Below are 26,574 nucleotides of genomic sequence, written 5' to 3' on the forward strand. Positions count from 1 at the left end.
TTTATTGTCCTGTGTAGTTGGAGCAATGAAATTCTAGCTTATATGTGTCACACAGATTAAAGTCAGCAGTACAAAGCCAAAAAACAGACAATGGATACATCACTATACATTAAATGTAACATTAAGTAACATACTTTATACAGAACAACTCATGTAGTTTCCAGTGTCAGAGGCTGTTGATTAACTTTAAGACATGTGGGTAGTAACTGTTACTGTATCCAGTGGTGTGTGTGCTAATGGTCTACTGAGTCTACTGTCTGCCTCCGTGGTGAAGGTAGAAAAGAGACTATGCAGGACAGCTGTGGTCTTTAATAATACTATTCAACTTTTTAATTCATCATGCATTATATATGTCCTTATACAAGAGTTGTAATATGACTTTTAAATTCTGAGCTGATTTTATAATGCTAAGTGTTGGCTTAGTGTCCAGAGGCGAATTGGTACCATACTGGGATATTACACAGCCAGTCAGGACAGGGTTCACCCTATACCTTTAGAATTATAGTTGAAGTCATCTGAGCTTTTATCATCTATCTAAAAAAGTAAAGGCACCAATGAGCCTTCTTCATGAGACCCAACACTTGGTTTGGCCACTTCAAAGTGACTTGCTAAATCCAGGAAATTTTAAGGTGCTCAATTTCCCAACAACATCTCCTCCAATATAGGTGGAGTAAGATCTGCTTCCTAAAGTCTGTTACCAGTTTATTGGTTTTGATGAGATTATGTGAGGAGTTTTCTCTTCCATTCTGTAAGCTGTCTCATCATTGCTGTTGATTAGGCCTATGACATGTCATAGCTTTGCTTGTCCTGAAATTAGTCAGTGTCTCTTGTACTAGAACTAAGCATTCTCTAAATGAAGACTTGGAGTGTGCCTGATCTACATATAAATAAACAGGTGCATGTGAAGAACTACTGCATATGGAAAATTGAGGATATTTTTTGATTACAGTATGTTTATTAGTCTACTAGACATTAAGCCCGTTAGAATAACAGGCACTAGAACAGTATTGCATAAACATTAGTAGGAACAGTCTATATTAAATGGCAAGGGACCATGACCTCATTCTGTTTGTTGTCTTAATTTATTTTGTTAAAAATATTTTTGCAAGAAGTAAAATACTATTAAAAATAAAATAGAAACTTATATGACAATACAGTAAGCATAATTAATATTGCCTTAGTGTAAAACTTTGTAACAATCTGTAATACACAATATCTGAAGAAGATATTTAGGAAAAAGTTTTTATTATCTTACCTCATGAAATTTTTCAGTAAAATTTCATTATAGACAACATTTTTTGTAAATACTCTGTCTGAGTTTGGCAACAGTTTGCCTTGTTCAGGACCATCTACAACGTTGACAACAACATCTGTAAAACTTTTTCTACGATTTGCCCTTGAACTTTATTAATTTTTATGGCAAAGGCTGATGTTACTGGAAATTGTCACCTTCTTAAGGTAAAGGGTAACTTTGTCGAGGATGGAGCCAAATTAATACGGGGAATATTCAAACGCTCATTTTCTTTTTCTTCATTCGATCTATTTGCTTGTATTTTTCTTTGTCTTTCAGCCTTTCTTTTGTTGATGTTTGCTTGCTAAGCTGACCTTTCTTCCAGGAGATATTGCTTATATACAATTTGAGTGTCTGTGTCTTTTGTCCTACTTGACGTGTCCTTTTTTTGGGCGGCATGTTGTTAGTAGATAGTTAGTAAACATGCGCGGGGCAGTATGTGTGGCGTCCCCCCAGCAACGGATTTTATGTGCGCAGCTGCGACCTAATCAGCACTCTCCCCAGCAATGCTGTCCTTTATTTGCTTATCATGCGCGGCCGAGGCTACGCCATTCACTGTATGCCCAGCTTCCAGTGTGTGTGCGTCCATGGTCTCCCCAGCAATGATGTCCTTTATTTGCTTACTAGCCATGTGCACCCAACTACGTTGCGAGTGTTAAAGTTGTCTGTGAAGGGCTCCCTGTTTAAACGCGGCTGCCAGTCGTGAACTGGGCCCTTTGTCGCACAGCATTATGATTTTTTTATAAGGGAAACAAAATTACAAAAGAAAACCCTTGGATATTGATTCGATAGGAACGGCCAACTCAGAATCACTGTCCGAATAGTAATTATGTGGTGGTGTAGGAGCATTTCTGCTTCTGTCCATTCACAGTCCGTCTCGTTTTCACAAAGCTATCGTTTCCTCTCATGATGTCTTCTCAACCTTTCTCCAATCTCGCATGATGCTTTGTGGCAATCCAAAGAATTAGGCAATATACACGGAGCAATGGTTATAACAGAGGGACACATAGGTATCCAGCCTCTTTAAAGCATAAATAGGGATCACTTCACTGACATGTGAGCAAGCCACGGTACAACTGTGAGACGCGCAGCACTCGCCGGCCACAACGTAACAATAATAATTTCCGGAACATGCTGTTACGTTGTCATTCATTTTACCCACTGTCTTTCTTTCATTCATTCATATGTTACATAGGCACGTACCTTTTATCTTCGGCAATCTCATTTTCTAACCGGGCCTCAGGAGCTAACCAGCGTAACACTGTCCACCACCCGTTTCGTTATTCCGGCACATTGTTGACATCCGTGAGTAACAACAACGTACTAAACTGGAAGGTGGTCTACACATGCATGGAATTCACGGACAAAGATCAAGATCTGAATGAAGATCTCTTTAGTTAATTTAAAGCACAACAATTTGTTTAGTTTGAATGTCTTTGTTTTGAGGTGTGACTGGAGTATTACAGTCTTCAGTAGTATAAGCCTGGAGGAGATTCTTAATGCAATGCCTATGTTTTAGCTGTCTCTCTACTGCCATCTAGTGCTTCTTCTTCTAATTCATATGCGGACAAACAAAGATCAAGATCCAAATGAAGATTATATATAGAGATCATGCGTGGCCGCGGCTACGCGATTGACTGTGTGCCCTGCTTCCAGTGTGCATGCGCATTTCACCCGAAGACACACAGGGACACCTGGTCGCAAACAGGAGTTATTTAAAGAGGATTCTTTGGAATATAGAAAAAATAACTTATACCCTGTCATGAAAATGAATGGATTTAATTGGATTTTACGTTAGAGCTGATGTTTGTTACTTCATATGTATACCTGTAATTTACCAAATGCTTAACGGTTTAGACAATATAAATCTTTATTATGCAGCTGATTAGTCAGCAGAGAAATTATATACCATTTCACATCCATCATGAGATGGATTTGTATGATTGTGGAAAACAACTGCAAACCTGAGATATGAAATAAATCTGTTTAGAACTTTAAATAGAATAACGCTGCTTTCAGTATTCTGTGGGCTTAAAATTATTTTGTACATTCTATTTTATTATTTTAAATTCATAAATGTAGAAATTGGGAAATTAATATATTTCCCAGATGTAATAATTAATGCTTTAAGTAATTTAGCAATTCACAAATCAGAATCAGAAAGCAGAATATCTTTATTGCCATTATAACAAATACAATGAAATTAGGTTCAATCCCTGCGGTGTCAAAATATAAATAAATATAATTACAAAAAGATAAGAGAGGATTAAGAAGAAATAAGATAGAACACAAACGTTCAGTATAAGAGCTTAATTACACATGAACACTACTGCACAATATGTCATCTATTGCACTGCTGCGTTGGAGGTGATTAGGTGGCATTCAGTGACCTAATAGCAACAGGGTAGAAACTGTTTTTCAGTCTATCAGTCTTTGTAAAAAAAATTAGTCAGCTTAAACGTTCCTTTTCTTTTTTTTCAAAGTTATCTTTTTAATGTCTGTTTTCTAAAGCCCCTGTCACACTACATGATTTTTCCAGCAATTTCAGTTGTAGATTTAGATTGACTAAGATTATGATTTACATTAATTTAGGGAGTCTGGAGTAGTTGCACACCTGTATAGTTTGACATCCATCGTGACTCAGTCCAATCACTTTGCAATGAGTCCTGACATAGTCAGACAGGTTTGGTTTTGTATTAAGACATAAGGATGAGCTCTGTTAGTTCAATAGCTGACAATCAACTAATGGTCACCTACACTGCTGCAGACTTCTCAAATATTGTATACGAATCTGCTACAATTAAGGAACACCTTGTTAGGAAGATACAGTATAATAAAGGGCTACTTCTAGTAGGGCCATTAAATCAGACAAAAATTAAGGATAGTGTTTGCACTGGTACTATAAATCAAACCCAAAACCACCCGTACCTATGTATAGATTGTTGAATCCAAATGGATTTTTATTTGCAACAACTCAAGAGTTACAGGTTGAGATCCCAGCCTAGCCCATGATAGCATGGATTTAAAAAAAGTGTATTCTTATGGGTTCACATGGGTTCCCTACCACCTCCTAGAGACTTACATGTTAGGGTTTCTTGTGTCCTTAAAGTGACCTGTGATAAATGACACCTCATGTTTAGTTGTCTTGTGTGGTACAGTACTTATTGCCAATCTTCTACATACCTATACTGAAAGAATGGGTGAATATAAAGTAAACAGAACCAAATTTAATAATAATGACAACGTATTCATCCTATCAAAGAGAATCCCCAATACACAAAGAAAGGAAAACCTTTCCAGAAATGCATTGCTCAAAAAATAGCCAATCCTAATTCATTCATTATGTATGTTCAATGTAACTTCTGCAGTTTTATGAACATGGACACAATTTTAAAAATAACGTAACATGATTGTTACTCCTCATGAGTGTTGTTGTCATATCTATATATACAGTGTATATATATCTATATCTATATATATATATCTATATCTCTCTCTCTCTCTATATATATATCTATATATATATATATATATCTATATATATATATATATATATATATATATATATATATATATATATATATATATATATATATATATATATATATATATATATATATATATATATATATATATATATATATATATATATATATATATATATATATATATATTTATATATATATATATATATATATATATATATATATATATTTATATATATATATATATTTATATATATATATTTATATATATATATATTTATATATATATATATATATATATATATATATATATATATATATATATATATATTATATATATATATATATATATTTATATATATATATATATACTGTATATATATTTATATATATATATATATATATATATCTTCTTTGGGGTGCGAGCAGCTGTTGCTGGTTTATTTGACAGTATGTAGATCGGCATATATATATATATCAAAATACTCGCGCTTCGCAGCGGAGAAGTAGTGTGTTAAAGAAGTAATGAAAACGAAAAGGAAACATTTTTAAAATAATGTAACATGATTGTGAATGTAATTGTTTTGTCACTGTTGTGAGTGATGAGTGTTGCTGTCATATATATATACACACACACACATATATATATATATACATATATACATATACACATACAGTACATCCACATACATATACATATACACACATACATATATACAGACAAATACACACATATATACATACACACACATATTTAAACATATATATACATATATACATATACACACAAATATATATACATAAATATATGTGTGTATATATATATATGTGTGTATATATATATATTAGGGGTGTGACGAGGCGCTTTTCCCACGAGACGAGACACGAGACTCGAGACTGGGTTCACGAGAACGAGACAAGACTTTTAGACATTTTTTTAAAGAAATCCTCTTTGTTTAAATATATAGCAAAAATAGCCTTTTATTTAACTGAAAAACACAAAATGCAAAAAATGCATGTCCATTTTGAAATCAACTTTATGAAATAAAACTTCTATTTTGATGAATGATATGCAGTAATAACGTAAACACTGCAAAATATTTTGCCACAAACTGATAGGCAATTAATTGCACAATAAAATTAAATAGTATAAATAAAAATAAATAATAAACAACACAAATATCCCTTTACGTGCAATTAACCATAATTAGTGTAACTATCAAAGTAGTGCTGTCTTAAAACTCAGAGTGCAAAACAATGAACAAAATTTTCTTAAGCATGGAAAAAGAGCTAAGACCTAGGTAATGAGGTAATGACCTATACAGAACAGCCTAAGATATGGTCATGTTCTTTTTTAAGAATATAAGCATGTCTACATTTTCTGGCAGCAATTGTGACCTCTGGGCAGTGACTATGTCTCCTGCAGTTGAAAAGACACGCTCACTTGGAACAGAGGTCGCAGGAATGGAAAGATATTCTTTGACAAGTGGAGACAGCAAAGGATATTTGGAGCTGTTTTCTCTCCACCATGTCAGAGGGCAGCAACTAAGTGGGATAGATGCCTCTCTTCTGTAAAGTTCAGTTTCCCTCTCAATTCCTTTGCTGGGCTGTTCTGTCTTCGAGAAAGAGTCCCCTAGCAGATCCTCAAGTGCTGTCTTCTTGGAAGCAGGTTCCTCTTCTGACTCGGCTCTGCCTTCAGCTTCAAGAGCCCCCTCACCCCCATGTGTGGAACAATGAACTGATGCCTCTTCCTTGCGCTCCATACTCTTCTCATCTGTGGGCTTTAAGCAGCAGAAACACTGGCTTTAACATTAGCAAGCAGCAAAGCAGTCCCCCTCTCTTTTAACACAAATTCACTCTGATGCTCTCATGTTTACAACACACTCACACATACAAATACAGCATGAACCTATTAAATCAATTAAAATTTGGTACTGGAAACATAAATCTTCTAGGGAAAAAAAAATCAAGTCAATGCTACCTGGTTTTGCTGCAACTGTTCCACCCTTTTCTGTATCCTCTGAAAGACGGCCTCATGCTGGTTGCAGTCTAGCTGCGGTAGAGACTGGAATCTTGGGTCCAGCGCAGTGCTCTCCAGCAGGTAGTTGTATACATCCCCACTGTATCTGCCTGAAATATTGCTGAGAATTGCTCTCTTTGTGTCGGCCACAGTGGGGAATCACTGTCATTTGGTGCCATGTTTTGTTCTATCATGTTCTTCAGTGGCACGATGAGAGACACTGTGGGCCTCTTCTCTTCACACAAGACAGTGGTAGCTGTCTTTAAAGGATTCAGCAGCTTCACAAGAAATTCGGCATTGACAATGTCGCAGGTATCCAGTGTGTCAATGTTTCGGGCATTTTGTCTTATTTCTGGGCTGGTGAGTGCTGCTGCTATAGCAGCCTGCTGCTCCAGGTAACGAACCAGCATATCCAATGATAAATTCCATCGCGTGGTGATGTCCATTATTAATTTGTGCGGTGGCAGTTGTAGCAGCTTCTGCTTAGACGTCAGTACCGCGGCAGCTGTCGAACTCCGGTAAAAAAAAGAAGTTACACGTCTCACCCGCCCAAGCAAACGAGCGGCACGCACAACACCGAGGCCAGCCTGTGTAGCGAGATTTATTGTGTGCGGGAAGCATTTGATGTGCGGCTCAAATCCTGCCTCGCACACAGCTACATCCATATTATGCGCATTGTCTGTTACAATAGCGATGCAATGGTTTGGCTTTTTAAGACCCCACTGTGTGACAGCTTCTTGTAAAACTTCAGTGACGTTTGCCCCTGTGTGTGATTCATAAAGGTGGCGCGTCTGCAGTACAAAATGTACCATTTCCCAATTACTGTTGATAATGTGGGCTGTAAATGTGATATAGCTCTGTGTACACCTAGAAGTCCAACCATCAGTAGTTATGGCGATGGTTTCTGCCTCTTTCAGAGCCTGTACAATGTTTACCTTGCACTCCTTGTACAGGGTCGGGACCACCGTGCGAGTAAAATGTGCGCGTGACGGGATGGCATACTTTGGTTCCAGTGTGTGGATGAGTCGCGAAATCCCAGATTTTCCACCACAGAAAATGGTCTCATATCGGCTGCAATGAAAACGGCGATGTCTCTTGTTATTGCCGTGGCTCTTGCATTGGATGGTGGAAGTTTAGCTGCAAAGGCATTTGTTATGGTTGTTTGCCCTTTTATGCAAACTGAATTGCTTTCCATTTTCTTCACAGGCGCAGCTTTTAGTAACGAGCTGTGGTTGTTTTCTAAATGCTTTTGCATAGTGCTTGTGTTAGCAGAGGTGTACGGTATTAATTTCTTACAGTGTTTGCAAATTGTCTTTTATTTGTCTGTCATTTTTTCGCCATTTCTTATTTCCACAAGGAATCCAAAATGTTGCCACACCAACGATTTAAATGTTGCGGGCGCATCTTCTATCCTTACTTCTTCCTCACACTCCATCATGCCAATAACGCAAGGATATCGTCACGTTCTCGCGAGACCAGACGCATCTCGCCAGACAAATCTGATCTCGCGAGATCTCGTCACACTCCAAATATATAAACTGCTCAAAAAAATTAAAAGAACACTTTGAAAACACATCAGATCTCAATGGGAAAAAGAAATCCTCCTGGATATCTATACTGATATAGACTGGGTAATGTGTTAGGAACGAAAGGATGCCACATCGTTTGATGGAAATGAAAATGATCAACCTACAGAGCCCTGAATTCAAAGACGCCCCAAAAATCAGAGTGAAAAAATTATGTGGCAGGCTAGTCCATTTTGCCAAAATTTAATTGCAGCAACTCAAAATTGTACGCAGCACTTTGTATGGCCCCTGTGTTCTTGTATACATGCCTGACAACATCGGTGCATGCTTCTAATGAGATGACAGATGGTGTTGTGGGGGATCTCCTCCCAGATCTGGACCAGGGCATCACTGAGCTCCTGGACAGTCTGAGGTGCAACCTGGTGGCATTGGAAGGACCAAAACATAATGTCCCAGAGGTGTTCTATTGGATTTAGATCAGGAAAGTGTGGTGGCCAGTCAATGGTATCAATTCCTTCATCCTCCAGGAACTGCCTGCATACTCTCACCACATGAGGCCAGGAATTGTCGTGCACCAGGAGCCACTGTACCAGCATAGGGTCTGACAATGGGTCCAAGGATTTCACCCTGATGCCTAATGGCAGCCACGGTGCCTTTGTCAAGCCTGTAGCGGTCTGTGTGACCCTCCATGGATATGCCTCCCCAGACAATCATTAACCCACCACCAAACTGCTCATGCTGAATGATGTTACAGGCAGCATAATGTTCTCCATGGCTTCTCCAGACCCTTTCACTTCTGTCACGTGCTCAGGGTGAACCTGCTCTCATCTGTAAAAAGCACAGGGCACCAGTGGTGCATCTGCCAATTCTGGTATTCTATGGCGAATGCCAATCGAGCTGCATGCTGCTGGTCAGTGAACTCAGGGCCCATTAGAGGACATGGGGCCCTTGGGTCACCCTCATTAAGTCTTTCTGGTTGTTTGGTCAGAGACATTCACACCAGTGGCTTGCTGGAGGTCATTTTGTAGGGCTCTGGCAGTGCTCATCCTGTTCCTCCTTGCCCAAAGGAGCAGATACTGGTCCTGCTGATGGGTTATGGACCTTCTATGGCCCTCTCCAGCTCTCCTAGAGTAACTGCTTGTCTCCTAGAATCTCCTCCATGCCCTTGAGACTGTGCAGGAGACACAGCAAACCTTCTGGCAATGACACGTATTGATGTGTCATCCTGGAGAAGTTGGACTACCTGTGCAACCTCTGTAGGGTCCAGGTATCGCCTCATGCTACCAGTAGTGACACTGACTGTAGCCAAATGCAAAACTAGTGAAGAAACAGTCAGAAAAGATGAGGAGGGAAAAATGTCAGTGGCCTCCACCTGTTAAACCATTCCTGTTTTGGGGGTCATCTCATTGTTGCCCTCTAGTGCATCTGTTGTTAATTTCATTAACACCACAGCAGCTGAAACTGATTAACAACCCCTTCTGCTACTTAACTGACCAGATTAATATCCCATAAGTTTCATTGACTTTATGCTATACTCTGATTAAAAGTGTTCCTTTAATTCTTTTGAGCAGTATATATATATATCTATATCTATATATATATATATATCTATATATATATATATATATATATATCTATATATATATATATATATCTATATATATATAATATATATCTATATATATATATATATATCTATATATATATATATATATATATATATATATCTCTATATATATATATATATATCTATATATATATATATATATAGAAATATATATATATACACACTCTTTGGGGTGCGAGCAACTGTTGCAGGGGGTGCCAGGATCCATCAAGGAAGAAAAATGAAAAACATTATTTGTACAAAATCTTAATTTATTTATCCATTCCTAAATAATTAAATGGGTAGGCTATTTCGTATCAGTGCAATACGCTGCTTGTTAAAACGGATGACTCCCGCTCTTACGTGCAAGTCTGCGTGGATATTATGAACTATCGTATCTGTTCAAGTTCTATTTAAATTTTAAATAGAAGGAATTTTTATTTAGTCGACAGAAATGTCTTTTGTAGGAATGTAAGTTAAATGTAGACATCACTGCATACATTTTTCTTCACCATAAAAATGTAAAGAATAAATTCGCCTTACATTCCAATCAAAGATATTTGTGTCGACTAAATAGAACTTGAAAAGATATATTTTTTCGAATGTGATTGCGCAATTCAGATCGAGTTGATGCGCACTACATCGAGGTCGCGTGCTATTGTGGTTTCGCCTGCGTGCCTCAATAAGTCACCCTCCCCTCGCTCTTACTTTTTTACCGTTAATCTAATGATTACACTGAGCATGGCTTTACCAAAACAATCATTGATGGCGAATGAAGTATCTATTATTCATAAAGCTTCAATTGGTGATCTGTCTTTCTGCGTTAACCGCATATTTTTTCATACGTCTCAAACCAAGGGGATGCGGGGGTAAAATGAATCGGGAAGCGCTGATATATATATATATGTGTGTGTATATATATATATGTATGTATATATATATACTGTATTTTGAAATAGTTTTATTGTGAAATAATGCAAAGAGTACGCGACACATGTTTCGACCTAATTTTGGGGTCATCAGGCGTACATACTCAGTGCACCCCCTCTTGGGAATCGAACCTCAGACGTCGGCACTAGAGGCGAAGCCTCTTGCATTGCGCCACGGCATGTGGTTTGTCTATTTAAGAGTATGTAGATCGGGGTATATAATATATATATATAAAAATATATAAATAAATATATATATATATCTATATATATATATATATATATATATATATATATATATATATATATATATATATATATATAAAATATATACACACGCGCGCTTCGCAGCGGAGAAGTAGTGTGTTAAAGAAGTTATGAAAAAGAAAAGGGAACATTTTAAAAATAACGTAACATGTTTGTCAATATACAGTAATTGTTTTGTGAGTGTTATGAGTGTTGCTGTCATCAAGGATTTGATTATCATTATTTCTTTCAATCAGGTTCATATTTGTTGTGTTCAAGTCACATTCTGTGTTTGTCAATCGTTGTAAAGATAACAGGTTTCATTCATCGATTTGTTTCATGCAGCATCAATAACCAGCTCGTCTTCCTCTTTATCTGAGACGTGACACACTGCATGCACGGGTTTTTTTTTTTTTAAACTATCTTCCTTTAGCGGGACATTGACTTTTTCCACCGTGTGCTTTGTTTCCGCAGTAGTTGCATTTATGAATATGCTTGTATGTGTCAGACGCTTCATATTTTTTTGCTGCCTTCACAATTGTGTAATTCGCTTTTTGTTCAGCGCTCTTTGGAACTGTTGCTTTTTGTCTGTGCACTGCATCAGTTCACGTGAGCTGCTCGGTGTACATGCATCAAAGGTTCCCAGCTGTGCTGGTGCCATCTCGTGCGATGTCCACGGCTGTATTTAATGTTAGCTAAGACCCGGCACTTAAGTTTCTCTCGCAGTTTCGCTGAGTTTGTGCCAAACACCACCCTGACCATCTCATCTTCGTCTGCTTAAGCACAGTCCTTCACCCGTGAATATTTAGCGGCAGCGTTTCTATTGGATTGCCGCTGACGGACGGCCTTATATGGGCAGGCACTAAATTACGTGGGAGGCTGATTTACTCCGCCTCCCACGGCCATCGAGCAGACATCTATTATAGTATATGGACGAAAAAATAGGTTCCAGTTATGACCATTACGCGTAGAATTGCGAAATGAAACCTGACCAACTTTTGTAAGTAAACTGCAAGTAATGAGTCTGCCAAATTTCAGCCTTCTACCTACACGGGAAGTTGGAGAATTAGTGATGAGTCAATGAGTCAGTCAGTGAGTAAGTGAGTCAGTGAGGGCTTTGCCTTTTATTAGTATAGATGAAAGCTTGATTTTTGAACCCCAAATGAGGGTGTAATTGCTACTATCAAACTTAACTTAAGAGGATGTGACAATGAAGAAACATTGCTGTCAGAAAAATACTTTCTCGTTGGCCATTATCTGGATTAAACTCATCATGTTTAATAGTGGAGCTATTTACCAGTTGGCAGTCATTGATTCTACAATGAGGAAAACTACCTGTTAAGGCTTTTTTTGTTTGATTTTTTACAGGGAGATCACAGCCTCTTTTATTGCCTGTTTTTGCTCTCTGTTGGAAGGAAATAGTAAAAATATTTCTATCGTGAAGATTAAATAATAGACTTTAACTGGTAATCTACAATTCTATAATTAAACCTCTGTTATACACACATTTTTTACAGCTATTATTTTATTAACAGTCGGATGGTTGGTTCCTAGTGGTCTGAAAAATAACTTTATGCTGGTCAGCATTTCTGCAAATGATGCCACACATCTGTCCTTAAACTTTTCCTACTGTCTTGCAACTACAGCTTTAAAATATTGCTACACTGTGATAACTTAACAAAACCAGTTAATGCATTGTCTATTGCAACTAATTTTGCTCTTGTTTCTTTCAAACAGAGAGTGGAGGTGTTTTTTATTTACCAGCTCCTAGACTCTAGATTTTTTATTTACTTTCAAAGTAAACTTGCACAAAGTCACAGTTATGCTGACCTCAAAAAAATACCTCTGACAGTCTTGTGAGAATTTACATACATGCATTTTAAAAAAGCACCGCAAATAACTGAGGCATTGTGTAGCTAATTTTCCTTTAAAAATGCATAAACTTATACCTCTATGGTTTGTTAGTTTCTCCAACTTTATTACCTCTGGGGTAAGGCAGTTCTTTAATTCACACGTGGGGTATCTGCAATATATTTTCCCAAACCCAATATTACCTTAGGTGTAAGGAAATACTGTTACCCACTTCTGCGATCATGAATACGCAGTCATACCCCTGCAAAACTCAACTTTTAATATTCATATTTTAAATAAGTAAATGTTTGAGGATATTAGTGAGTAGTACAAAAAAATTCCTTTTGGTATAAAATCACATTCCCGTTAATTTTATATTTTATCTGTCAAGCATTCAATTCCTGTTAGTTTTCGCATCATATCTTTAGTTCTCTGACACCTTTAACACTCACTTGCCTTAAGCCAAAGTTATCAGATCTGTTTGTAATAAATAAATGCAAGCATAAATTAAGATACAGTCTTAGTGCAATTGTTAAAAAAAAAAGATAGACTTTTCTGCATTGATTTTAAGGAGGTTCTGACTCAGTCTTGGTACCTTGCAGGTAGCATTAATTCAAATATCTACCTTTCAGTGGTTTCATTTATTTAGCCATCATCACTGAGCACATTTAGTCAAAGCCACATTTATTCCTATTGTCCTATTCAGACTTTCTTTTGGTTGTTTGGTTGAATTCTAATCTTAGGTATAAATAAGTAAATTATGATAAACTTGTTTTAAATTGTATTAACCCAAAATGATCATAATTGATGAGAAGTTTTTACTCTGAAGAGTAGCTTTCCTCTGATTTCTACTGAATGTAATTGTTTTCATCATAATCAATATTGCACAATCAGCAAATTTATGGAGAAATTACTATTTCTCCATAATAGATAGAGTGTAGAATATATAAATATTTTGAGCCTGAACATGAAAGAGGTATTATATGATGCTGATTTTATAAGCAGCCAAAGAGTAGCTCTTGTGTACTTAAATAAGTGAATTAAGATTTTTAGCTTTTGTAATTTAAATTGTTTATTTTTTAAGAACCAAGTCAACACAGAATATCAGATATTGTGCTATCAATAAAATTATTATTAGTAGAGAAAAATACATCTTCAGAGATTCATTATCTCCTAGTTAATGTTTACCAGAAACAGTCCCCTTCATATGCCACAGCCATTAATTGCCTGTAGAATTCAGACAGAGGAGGGTATTGCTTTAAGTGGATCCAAGGTTTTGACATCACTTATAAAGCGAAATGTTATTGTGGAATTTTAAAGGAGAATTGAAGGGTGATGGTTCATGATATAGCATTATAAGCATCAGTTGGGAGTTATTTTATTGTTTAGTAACTACGTGCAAGGTCTGTATCTGTTTGATGCACACAATGTTGACTCATAAAATGAAGCTTCAACATATCCAATGTATTTAATACAGAGTTAAACCAGCCATGGAAGTATAGTAATATTCCAACACCAGAGAAATACATGGTCCAAGGCCATATACACTTTTCCTTGTAATGTTAAGAATGTATGCCATATTGACTACGTGCATCAAAATGCCCACCTAAATACCTAAATGGTCAATATTATGTTGATTTGTTTGGTGTGACAAGGAAATGATGTTTAAAGAAGAAAGTGTTTTTTGTTTTACTAGTGTTTCTGTTAATTGATTTCATTCAAAATTGTTTTGTCACCCTGGTACAGAAATCTTATCAAAATCATACTTTATCTGTTGTACATGATCTGATGAATGCCCCCTGTGGACAGGTATATAGTAATACATCATCTCTGCTCAAGGAAGCTACATGTGTAAATTCCTAAATTAATCAGTTTCATTCAAATAAAGAGTTAGTGCTGTTTATATGATCTGAGTCATCAGGAATGGAATACATTCCATAGTCAAATCTTCTTTTTTCCATACTTCTTTTCAATTCATATTTCTTTTCAGACTTTTTTTCTATGTATTTCAGAAGGTTTTTTAATAGTTTTGTGATTAAATGTTGGAATGAATTAAAGGGAATGATCTTGGATTATCAAAACAGCTATAAAAAAACCCTCTGGTGAGAATAGCACATAAATGTAAGAATTTATTTAGATTTAAATCATGAACACCCAAGTCTGTATATTCTTCTTGTTAATAAGGAATCTTACAACAGGCTACTGCATTGAAATAATAAAAAGGTAAAAAAAATAAATAGGATTTTTGATAGGTCTGTCAAAGTTAAAGCGTTAATGCATCCAGTTAATTTAAAACGCCTAATGTATTGCTTTTTCATCACATTTGGCGCATGTGTTGTTCCATAACCCTTACTATCTTGACTAGTCCAAAACTGGGAAAGATAAAGTATATGATAGTTGCTTCTGATTTAAAAGTCTTCCCACACAGATGAAAGGACAAAAATGTTAATATTTATAAACTCACTACTGGTGAATTTATCACAGAAGTAAAATGTTGCTGTTAATGGGTAATAATAATCAAAATATGCTCTAGACTACAATCCATGAATTTATAACTAGGTACATGTCTGTGAGTGGACTGCTTCAGACTCCAGACCTCTAAATATAGTTTAATATAAAAAGCTGACAGACATCATTGAGACAGTGAGTTCTGACAATTCTTAGACCGGGTTTATACTTCATGCAACGCGTGTTACATTGGACGATATTGCTACACAAGCGTTGTACTGTTTATACTTGTGTAAATTCTTTACATAAATCTGGAAGATTCCACCAGGTGGCAGTGCGAGATATCATTATGGTGAGAAAATGTTCAGCTTCACTGTGTTGTGAATTGCCTGAAACATCCATTAAATTCTGAGGAAACCTTGCCACCATGTCTCTGAAAAGGATGTTTAATGATTACATTCATCAATAAAGTGACATGCCCATTCTAGCAAGCATTGGGCGTGAGACAGAAACAAAATCCCTGGACGGGGCATCAGCTTATTGCAGGGCGAACACAATCATACACATACACTAGCGTTATTTTAGTGTCACCAAATCCCCAAACCTTCATGTCTTTGGAGGGAAACTGGAACACACTGTGGAAACCCACCAGTAAAATATACTAATATATAAGCAACAGGCAGGGAACACCAGGGACATGACTCCCTGTGAGGCAGCAGCACTACTGCTCTGCCACCGTGCCGCCCTCACATATGTAATTATTAGCAGTATTCATTATTTAAATGAAGTTAATGATTTATCTGTAAAATGTAACATACATACTTTAATGTATTTCATCATGAAGGTGAATAAGTATAAATCTTAGGATTCTAAATGTGCAGAAAGCTGGAATCTTTCTTTCATAAATTTAATGTGTTCTGTTTGGCGATTGCTGCTTGCCGTTACTGTCAATGCAGGAGGAAGCACCAGAACCATGTAGTGATTAATATTCTGGGGCAGTTTTAAGATGACGTTTATGACAGTCTACTTTAATAATAAAGTAAACTACAAGGTTAAAGTGCACATTTCGAAATTAAAGTTGAAATTTCCACTTTAATCACATAATAGACCTTTTCACTGTGTCCTTAATTTTTTGTGTCTGTGGCTCAAATACACTGCCGTACATTCTGATCCTGTTGTGAAGGTGCAAAAAAAAAAAAAAAAAAGACTACACAGAAGACTTTTAAAATGTATTGTGTCATTACGTTTGGGAATATGCAACTATTAAATATAAAAGCACCACAAATGCATTTGTTTGTTGGCATTTTGCTTCACCACATGGAACCGTTCATTAAATATTGAAGCATGCATATTGATCCTGTAGGATCCACATAGCGGCTTTCTATCACATGTACTGTAGATAGTAAACAGAGACACTGATGTCACATTCCAGCTTGATCACACTTTGCCCCTCAACTGCTTGGGATTTTTTGCTAGTACTGCAATTCGTTCATGCGTCACATTAATTTTGGAGGACATGCTCAGAGGACGCGTCAAATGAACGTTGGGAATGCGTGGCAGACATGATCCGTGCGCAACCGTGTTCTGAGTGTGTAAACCAGCCCTTACACATTGCCTTCAGATTTGTTAATTGTGTCACCGTTAACAATTTTTATGGAAGCCATAAATTTTTACAGTGACATTCACAAGAGACTATTGGACATCACTAAGCAGCCAAAATCGTCTCGATTAAACATGTGATTAATCAAGACTAATTGAATGAAATTTTGTGAAAAAATGAAAATATAAGCTTTTTATCCTAATTAATGTGCTACATTAAATCGTTCAATCAATAAAAGTAAAATACAGAGATACTGGAAATAATTTGAGTAGGCTGGCACTTGTAAAAACATTTTAGATAGGCCTTAAGAATTATAGTCCCATGTAGTGAGGAACTTGTGACATAAAAGAAAGCTTTTATGAGGTTAAGTTATTAATGCAAATGATTTCTATTGAATTATGTTTGTGTTCATGCCCTCATTGGAAAGTTCATTTAAACTAACAGCAGACATCCTCCTTACTTATTATGTTCATAATTGTAAACTTTTGTTCTGTAACCCCATTTTCTAATAAAGGGCTGCAGTTTCAGCCAATCCTCCTGACATGCAGAGTGCTAGAAAGAGATTTGCTCTGTATGGGATGCAATCCTAATACATGACGCAACTGCACACACATAATGTACATTCATATAGTATCAGTTAACCACAAATTAAATTAACACACTAGTCTTTTAGATGTAAGAGAAAAATTGGAGTTTTTCAGGGAAAGGGCATATGAGTACAGGTAAAATAAAGACATTTTAACTCGGCAGCACTAGCCACAGTATGAACCCACTAATATTCCAATGCACTTTGTTAACATGAAAATATTGAACCTTCTTTTCTTGTTGACCATACCTTGAAGCCTTGAATTAAGTATTGTAGCTCTACTAGGTATTTTATGTAGTGCTTCTATTACCTTAGTATTTCAGATGTAGTGTTCCAGGTAGTTTAAGCAGAACCTCACTAGATTCCACATATCAAGACATGTAAGCTTTTATCTCATTTGTCTATTAATTGCTATATTTCCTGCTTTTAAAAAAATATTTCATGATTACAGTTAAATTATATATAAAATAATTGTTCACAGATAATTGTTTTTGGATTTGTGCCAAAAGCAGTATATTGCTTGTTAGCTTTCCTTCCATCTTAAGCTTTTAAAAAGATATGTCTTCCCTTTAAATAATGTCCATTTTGAACTTTTATTGTAGGTGTAGTCCTGAAGCCTAATAAGTTTAATCTGAAATATCTAATTCATATATACTCCTCTGATCTCATATGGTTATTTTATTTTTTTACTTTGCTACTTCATTTGTATAGAATTTCTTTTCTGTGTTTACTTTATCACTTGTAATTAGATTTTTCAACCTGCTAACACAGAATATTCTTACAGTGACACAGTAAACCTGTACAATTGCTTGTGTTGTTCATTTTTTTAATAATGGATGCTTTCTTGAAGTTAAAAAAGAAAAGTATGTTGTGGGCCATGTACAGTTTGAATATGTGTTGCTAAGAGTAGAGGTGCAAATCATTCTTAACTGTACTTTATTTTATTAATTCAGTGTGTAATGTTTTTCTCTTTCTCAGTTCTTGTCTTATTTCTAACATATATTTATTTTTCATTACTGTTTCAGCATTTACAGATGACAATCCAGGCACTACAAGATGAGCTCCGCATTCAGAGAGATTTGAACCAGCTTTTTCAACAAGACAGTAGTAATCGTGCAAGTGAACCACTAACTTCTGAGTTGACTGAGGAGAATTACCAAAGATTACACACTGAACATGAAAGACAAGCTAAGGAGCTCTTCTTGCTACGCAAGACTTTGGAAGAGATGGAACTACGCATTGACACCCAGAAGCAGACTCTAGCTGCCCGAGATGAGTCTATAAAGAAGCTGCTTGAGATGCTGCAAAGCAAAGGACTGTCTGCTAAAGCCACAGAGGAAGATCATGAGCGCACAAGGCGCTTAGCAGAGGCAGAAATGCACGTTCACCATTTGGAAAGCCTTCTTGATCAAAAAGAAAAAGAAACTGCTGCTCTTAGAGAGGTAAGTAGTTTTTAAAGAAACTGATCTCAGGAAAATAATACTGTATATTGACTCACTTTGGAGCTCATTGCTATTTGGCTGCTGGTTAAGTAAAAATGAAACAGTTAAAGGGTTTGAGTCTTAAATCATTTAAAATTAAGTAAGTCATCATTGCTGTTCTTCGATTCCTGTTGTCTAGGTGTATGCTCCAAACCTGTATTTTTGCTTAAAAATTGTTTTATTATTCACTTCTGAAAAAAGTAAGGTGGAAAGTTATGACCTGCCTCCACAAATGTGTAATTTTCAATCGTTTTTAAATAAGTTGGATGAACTTTTATGTCATTAAAAATGAAATTCGGGTACTGTGTCATTTGTTCAACTGATACAATCAGACAGAGTGGAAAAGGCAGGAGAGAAACTGGGATTTAGTGAATCAAAAATTACAAATAAAACTTAAATGTGTTATCCAGTCATATGCGGACTGAATTTGTCCATGGTACTGCCTCGGACATAAGTTGCATTATTCAGATTAATGTTTATTGACTCAGGAACAGAATTGATTTACTGTGTACTAATATTCTAATGAATGAATCAATCTGGCCCTAGAATGCTGTTGGCTTAACCATGGGAGCATCAGAATGAGCAAACTTCAATTAGCATGTTGGATTTGTGGACACAATAAGCTGGACTTGCTCTGTTTGAATGACACAGCCTTTAAATGTAAACCTGCAGAACAAGTGAGCAGATCTGATTGCATCTTACACCCACCTACAAGCCTGTAATTGACAGCAGTATCTCTCATGTGGGAATCTTTACAGAAGTGGTTTATTTAGCAGTGTTTTAACAAAAACACGTTTGGTTTATATTAAGCACTGGAATGAATACATGATGTATATTATACAACAAAAATAACACTTATTTTTAATGGACATTTTAATATTTTTGTTGTTGGTCAGTGTTGGTCACTATTAGCACTTCTTATATAAGGATTTTGATATCTATATTCAATGTAAAAACACGAGACAGAATTTGTTCTCAGGGAAAACTACAAAAACACCACAAATAACAGATAACAAAATAATAGTTTTTTTGAGTAGAGCTTTCCTTTTAATGTATAAAACCATATATACATAAATTGGTGGATAAAAAGAAATCATCTTTGCTAATTTGGCAATACTGCTTCTAAGCAAATGAGTGCGGTGAACTTGTCAACTAATGAGACAGATTATTTTTGCAAAATATTCACAAATAAGAAAAATTCCTAGACATTGGCTAAAAGTACTCAGTGCTAGTGTACCAGAGAGAGGATGTACAACATTGATCATAATGACTGTCAGTGATGTCTTCATGCTGTACCTCCAGCAGATCGAAAATGTGTTTTATAACTGAGTCTGCATTTTAATTAGCTTTTTGACTTGTTGGTGCCTCTCTTGAAATGATGTTGCTGGCCTGGCACACTTCAGCATAGAAAATCACTGTAGCAGTGGCAGTAAAATGATGTCATTACTCTCATTAAAGGAACACGTGTCCAAAGAAAGACTGTCTGATTTGCCCATTTTCATATAGTTCCTCAGTGTTACTGGACTTGTCCTGTTTGTTATTGCTGTAGAACCCCAAGTACTTGCAGTATAGCAGTGTACCACTTCTACATTTCCTGTGTATTCACCAGGTGTAGATGCTGTTTGTTGTGGCAATAACCAGATCCTTGGTTTTGCTGGTGTTAATTTGCAGACATTTCTATCTGTTCCAACAAACAACTTTCCCCACCTGACACCTATACTCTCTTTCATCCCCCTTATCAATACAACCTATAAGTGTAGAGTCATCTGAGAATTTTTGCATGTGACATGACCTGGTGTTATGTTTATTGTCTGAGGTGTACATGGCAAGCAGAAAAGGAGACAGGACTGTTCCTGGGGTGCTCCAGTGTTGCTGACATCCACATCAGAAATACAGTCCTTGTGCTTTATAAACTGTGGTCTGCTTGACAGTTAGGCCATTAACTATGATACCATAGGCACATCTGCCTGCATATTCTTGAGTTTACCACTTAACAGGGATGGCCGGATATTGGAAAAACTAGAGAAATCCAAAAAAAAAAAAATCCTCATAGGACTGCCAGCCATATAGAGCTTATTTAATAAGGAGGCCATCTAAGAAATGTAAGAAAAATGCAATAGGTCAAAAAGTCAAAGGAGTTGTACTCTGTAATTAACTGTTTGCGTCACCCGTGGTATTATATGAGAGAAACAATTTCAATTAGTTGCCTGGATGATACAGGTTGGTCTCTCTTTCCTCTTTTAGAGTGCATAAAGTTAAGAGCCACTGTGGTTCTAGTTGATATTTTCTAATGGTCTTTAATAGGCTTTTCTGTGCTTCTCTCCCTTCTGCACAAATGATAAGTTCATCTGATTCCTATATCTGCTGAACAAGAGCAATCTCACACCATATTTGTTCAACCTGCTTTTCTCAGTGAAGCACAAGCAACAGTGGACTAGAACATATTTCTTTCATCCTTAATCCCTCAACAGGTGTCTGATGTGTAAAAGTCTGAGTTTTATCACCTTAGTCTTGTATGTTTGTTAATATTTTGACTTCTCAAAACAACTGGCTTTCATTTAGAAATTGATAACTATGAGGTGAATGTAACAGCTGATTCAATTTACTTCTTATTCATTTTTTTCATTACTATTTAGCTGGAAAGAGCCCCTTTTCAGACACTCAGAGGCAGAGTATGCAGTTTTTTTTTTGGAATAATATTCCTATACTTAATATAAAATTTTGGATTCTTTGACTGTAAATAGAAATAGCAGAAAAAAACATCTGTTCAATGAGGAAGCTTGAATAGAGGTAAAAATTAGCTGTTAAGTAAGATTCAGTCTAATTAAAACCTACACTTGTGCCTCTCTAAAGCAGACTTTGGCAACACCTGTCTGCACCTGATTGTTGCCTTTCACTTGTGCTTTGTTTGGCCATTTGAGGATGTTGCAATACAGAATTTCTTCAGTAAACTTAAGTAAACCTTGAACTACAGTCATCTACTTTTTCTGAAAGGGATAAAAAATGTACAGTGGAGCCTTTGGTCACAACCTTAATTCGTTCCAAAACTTGGATGTGACCTGAAGTAATTTCCCCTGTAGGATTGTATGTAAATACAATTAATCCATTCTAGACCATACGAATTGTATGTAAATATACTTTTTTAAAGATTTTTAAGCATAAAAAGTTAATTACACCATAGAATGCACAGCGTAATAGTAAACTAAATGTAAAAACATTGAATAACAAACACTGAGAAACCGTTGAACAGAGAAAAGTAACATTGCAAGAATTCACGCTATAGCCTTACGAACTGCTCGCTGTAAACACTTTTTTTTTTTTTAATGAGTTCTAAGCACGGGGAAAAACATGAAAATTTGAAAAATCCATAATTTAAAAAACAACCAGGAAAAGTAACATTGCAACAATACACACTACAAACCGATTGCTGTAAACACTTTTTTAAATGAATTTTAAACACAGGGACAAACATGAACATTTGAAAAATCCATAATTTAATAACAACAAAGAAAAGTAACATTGTAACAATGCACGCTACGAACCGATCGCAGTAAACAGAAGTGAAGTGGAGGTTAAAATCCAATAGAAAAAAAAAAGCCTTCATTAAGTACAATGCTCGACTCAGTCTCTTTAAAAACAAGCACGGTGCATTCTTTAACTGCCTTCTTGGCCTTACGGGGCCAGACCCCTCTCTCTCTCTCTCTCTCTCACTGCACAGGGAATGCACAGGGAGAGACTGAACACGTGCAGAAATCATTGGCACATATGAACCGGAAGGGAAACTGGCTTTTTTGTCACCCTGTGTGGTCGTAAACAGATGCAAAAGTTTGGCAAACTTTTTGGTCGTAACCCGATTTGTACGTGGTCCGAGACGTTCATGACCCGAGGTTCCACTGTACATATGTTTATACCATGAGTGGACAGATAGCAAAACAAACATAGATAATGGGTGTTTCTGATATGACATTAGAGAGATGGATAACCAAATGCAATATTTTACCTTATTCCTTGAAGTCTGGTTTATGAATTGAATGGAATAAAAAGTATCTTAGTAAATTGAATGCCATAGTATGCCTAAAGAATGGCTCATGTCCATGTGCATTTGGTCTTTATTTTATGAAACATGTTTCATAGAAAGCTTTGTACTGTTTATACTTGTGAGTGTACTTTACATAAATCTGCCACAGTATCTCTTAAAAGGATGGATGTTTAATGATTACATCCATCTATCCATGAATGTGCCCATTCCAGCAAGCTTCGAGTGCGAGGCAGAAACAATCCCTGGACAGGGCATTGGCTGATTGTAAGATAAATACAAGCACACATACACTAGAGTCATTTTAGCAACACAAAATCGCTAAACTTGCATGTCTTTGGAAGGAAACCAGGCAGGGAACACCTGGGACGTGACTCTCTACGAGGCAGCAGAGCTACCGCTGCACCCCTTTGCTGCCCCCTGTGTAGTTATTAACAATATTTATTATTTAAATGAAGTTAATGATTAATCTGTAAAATATACATAGTTTAATGCATTTCATCATTAAAGTGATGACTAGTATAAATCTCTAAGAATTCTAAATGTTCAGAGAGCTGGAATATGGCAATGTGGTAATCGCTGCGTGCCGCTACTGTCAATGCAGGAGGAAGCCCCAGAAGCATATAGTGATTAACAACTGGGTCAGTTTTAAGATGGACGTTTACGATAAAGACCAAATAAATTATGAGATTAAAGCTAAAATTTTCACTTTAATCACAAAATAGTCCTTTTCACTGTGTCCCTATTTTTTTTCTGTGTGACTTAAATGCATTGCCGTACATTCTGATGCTGTTGTGAAGGTGCACAGAAAATGGTATGTGAGACATTTGAAATGTATTGCGTCATTATGATGGGGAATATACAATGCTAGAATATAAAAGCACCATGAATGCATTTGTCTGTCAGCATTTTGCTTCACCACATTGAACCATTCATCAAACATTGAAGCACGCACATTGATCCAGTAGGATGTGCACAGCTGCTTGCTGTCACATATTGGTAGTAAACAGAGACTTTGTCACATTCCAACTTGAACACACTGTGCCCCGCAATTCTCCCACAAACCCCACCACCCCCCGAGTCTTTGTTGGTACTGCATTTTGTGTACGCTTTGCATTAATTTTTGAGGACGTGCTCAGAGAAAGCGTCAAATGAATGCTGGAAATATGTGGTAGCCATGATGCGTGTGTGTACGTGGTCTTAAGAGTAAATTGGCCCTTAGTCCTCCGGGCCTCCTGTGGCTGCAAATTTTTCATTCCAACCAGTTTCTCAATCAGCCACTCATTGTTACCTTTAATTGATCTCATTTTTTAGGTAGCTGCCCCATTTTTATCAATTTTTTTGCATTTAGAAAAGTGTTATGGCATCCGATATACACTTATAGAATAATTTAGGACACATGTATTTGTTTTCTGTATCTTTAAATGCTTGGTTTATTTTTTTAATCCACTTTTACTTTTGAGTTTGTCTTCTTAATTGTGTCCGAATACAGACAATTAATGATGAGCAGAGCGTACACCAGCACAAAAGACTCTGAAAGGTGCAGCTACTTCAGTATCATCCACTTATGTGTTTATTAGTAAATTATTGTCTAAATAGCCAGAATAATAAAACAAACAAAAATATTTAAAACAAAAATAATTCTAGCACAAATGCTATATTTTTATTTAATGAAGCAGGAAATTATAACTGGTTTGTTATTTCCAAATGGATGCAAAAAGACATACTGTATAAACTGGGAAGTAAAAGCATGCTTAATTAAAGTAGGAGTGCAATTAAGATAAGAAATGGATTGGGACAAAAACCAGCAGCCACAGTGGGATCCTGAGGACTGAATTTTGAGAACCACTGATTTATAACATTGTTTAGTTTTTTAACTGGGTTTTATGGTGGAACAGTGACTAGTATTGCTTCGTTATAAATCTAAGGGTTCAAGTCTGGACAAAATCTCTGTGGTATTTCAGTTTTTGTGAGGATTAATAACATGAGTACATATTTTAAAATATATCCTGTTTGTGAAGTATTTTCTTCAGCCTTCCACCCCTTGCTTAAGAGAAAGCTATTTCTTAAACCTGCTTAATTCAATTAATTGTCATGGGTAACTGAAGCCTATCACTCCAGGACTGAATACAAGGCAGGAAACATTCCTGCACTTGTGCACTCCCACAGGTCAATTTGGGATTGCCATTTAGCCCCAGCTTCAAGTTTTTAGTGTTGGAGAAAAACTGGAGGACCTACATAAAAACTCATCAGAAGTGGAGAGAACATGCAACACCTCAGAACATGCCACTTTGACAATGCAGGGCTGGAGAAGCAGCAATTCCAACCACTGTGCTATTGTTTAGTCCTGATTTCTCATTAAATATCTGCTATTAATGGTTATACAAACATTAATTTACCTATTAATGTATAACATGGTTATTTACATTTTTTATATATCCAGTAGATCTGTGAATTGTTCTTTCTAACCAGGTAACATATGCCTGCCCAGTAACCTTTTTCTGTCTTGTTGCCAAAGGGCAGCTGAATGCACATTCATTGGTTCATGTGTAACTGCTTAAAAGTCATAACCTTGAAATTCAACAGCTAAGCAATTTCATATTTTATTTATACCTTTATGCACAAGTTTAAAAATACCAACAAAGAAACCCAATCAGGTATATTTATTGTTGGCTGTGGAGAAAAATTCATTACATGGAGTAATGGATGAAAAGATTGCAGTTGCTATAGAAACCTACAGCAGGAGGGCGCTTAGCTGAAGATGGTCTTTTGAAGCATGTACATTCATATTTAGGTGATCTTATCTTAACATATAATTTATAGCTGTTTTCTTCTTATAGCAAATGAAGTTGTTTTCAACCTGAACAGAAATATTGTGGAGGTAGTAAAATATAAGCACAAATATATTAAGCAACCCACTGTTAGCCCACCAGAAGCTGGAATAACAGTGTGACCATTATGTTCTCAAAGGTTTAGAACTGTTCTACAGCATTCATCATTATCCTTCAAGAAATATCCTCTGTTCACACCAGAGTTTGTTATGGAACTGTAAAAAGTGTTGCAGAGAAAGTGAGTTGTGAATGTTTAAAGCAAAAGTTAGTTTAACATTCAGTAATGCTTTTGTATGGTTCTTTTTAAGCAACAAATTAGGCTTCAAATCTTTTGCTTTTTGTGATAGTGATTAAAATGATGAGCAATGAGATATCTGAGTGACTGGTAAGAAAGCAAGCAAGAAGTGCAAGTATGAGGAAAAATGTGTTTAGATGCATTCCACAAAGAGCATCATCGGTACAGAGTCCAGTACTTCCACAAAAGGTTGCACCTCTGTTTAGGACATAAATCATCCTTATTGTACATACTGTATACTTACCCATTGCTCTGAGGGGAGGAAAATAAACATAGTACATAATCTCACTTCGTTACATTTTTCAGATGTTTAACTGCCAGTAACTGAACAATTAAGCAATGT

General features: G+C 36.1%; 1 protein-coding gene across 1 annotated transcript in view; it reads left to right on the forward strand.

The window, feature by feature from the left end:
* The first annotated feature begins 7,006 nt into the window (after positions 1-7,006).
* The window catches only part of erc1b (ELKS/RAB6-interacting/CAST family member 1b), a 559,966-nt gene continuing 540,398 nt past the window's right edge, over positions 7,007-26,574 (forward strand). The window contains exons 1-2 of the mRNA XM_039760564.1: positions 7,007-7,156; positions 18,614-19,030. Of these exons, the coding sequence (XP_039616498.1) occupies positions 7,007-7,156; positions 18,614-19,030 (567 nt within the window). The remainder of the gene's footprint in view (positions 7,157-18,613; positions 19,031-26,574) is intronic.

Source organism: Polypterus senegalus, chromosome 8 (assembly GCF_016835505.1).
Source record: "Polypterus senegalus isolate Bchr_013 chromosome 8, ASM1683550v1, whole genome shotgun sequence".
NCBI lineage: Eukaryota > Metazoa > Chordata > Cladistia > Polypteriformes > Polypteridae > Polypterus > Polypterus senegalus.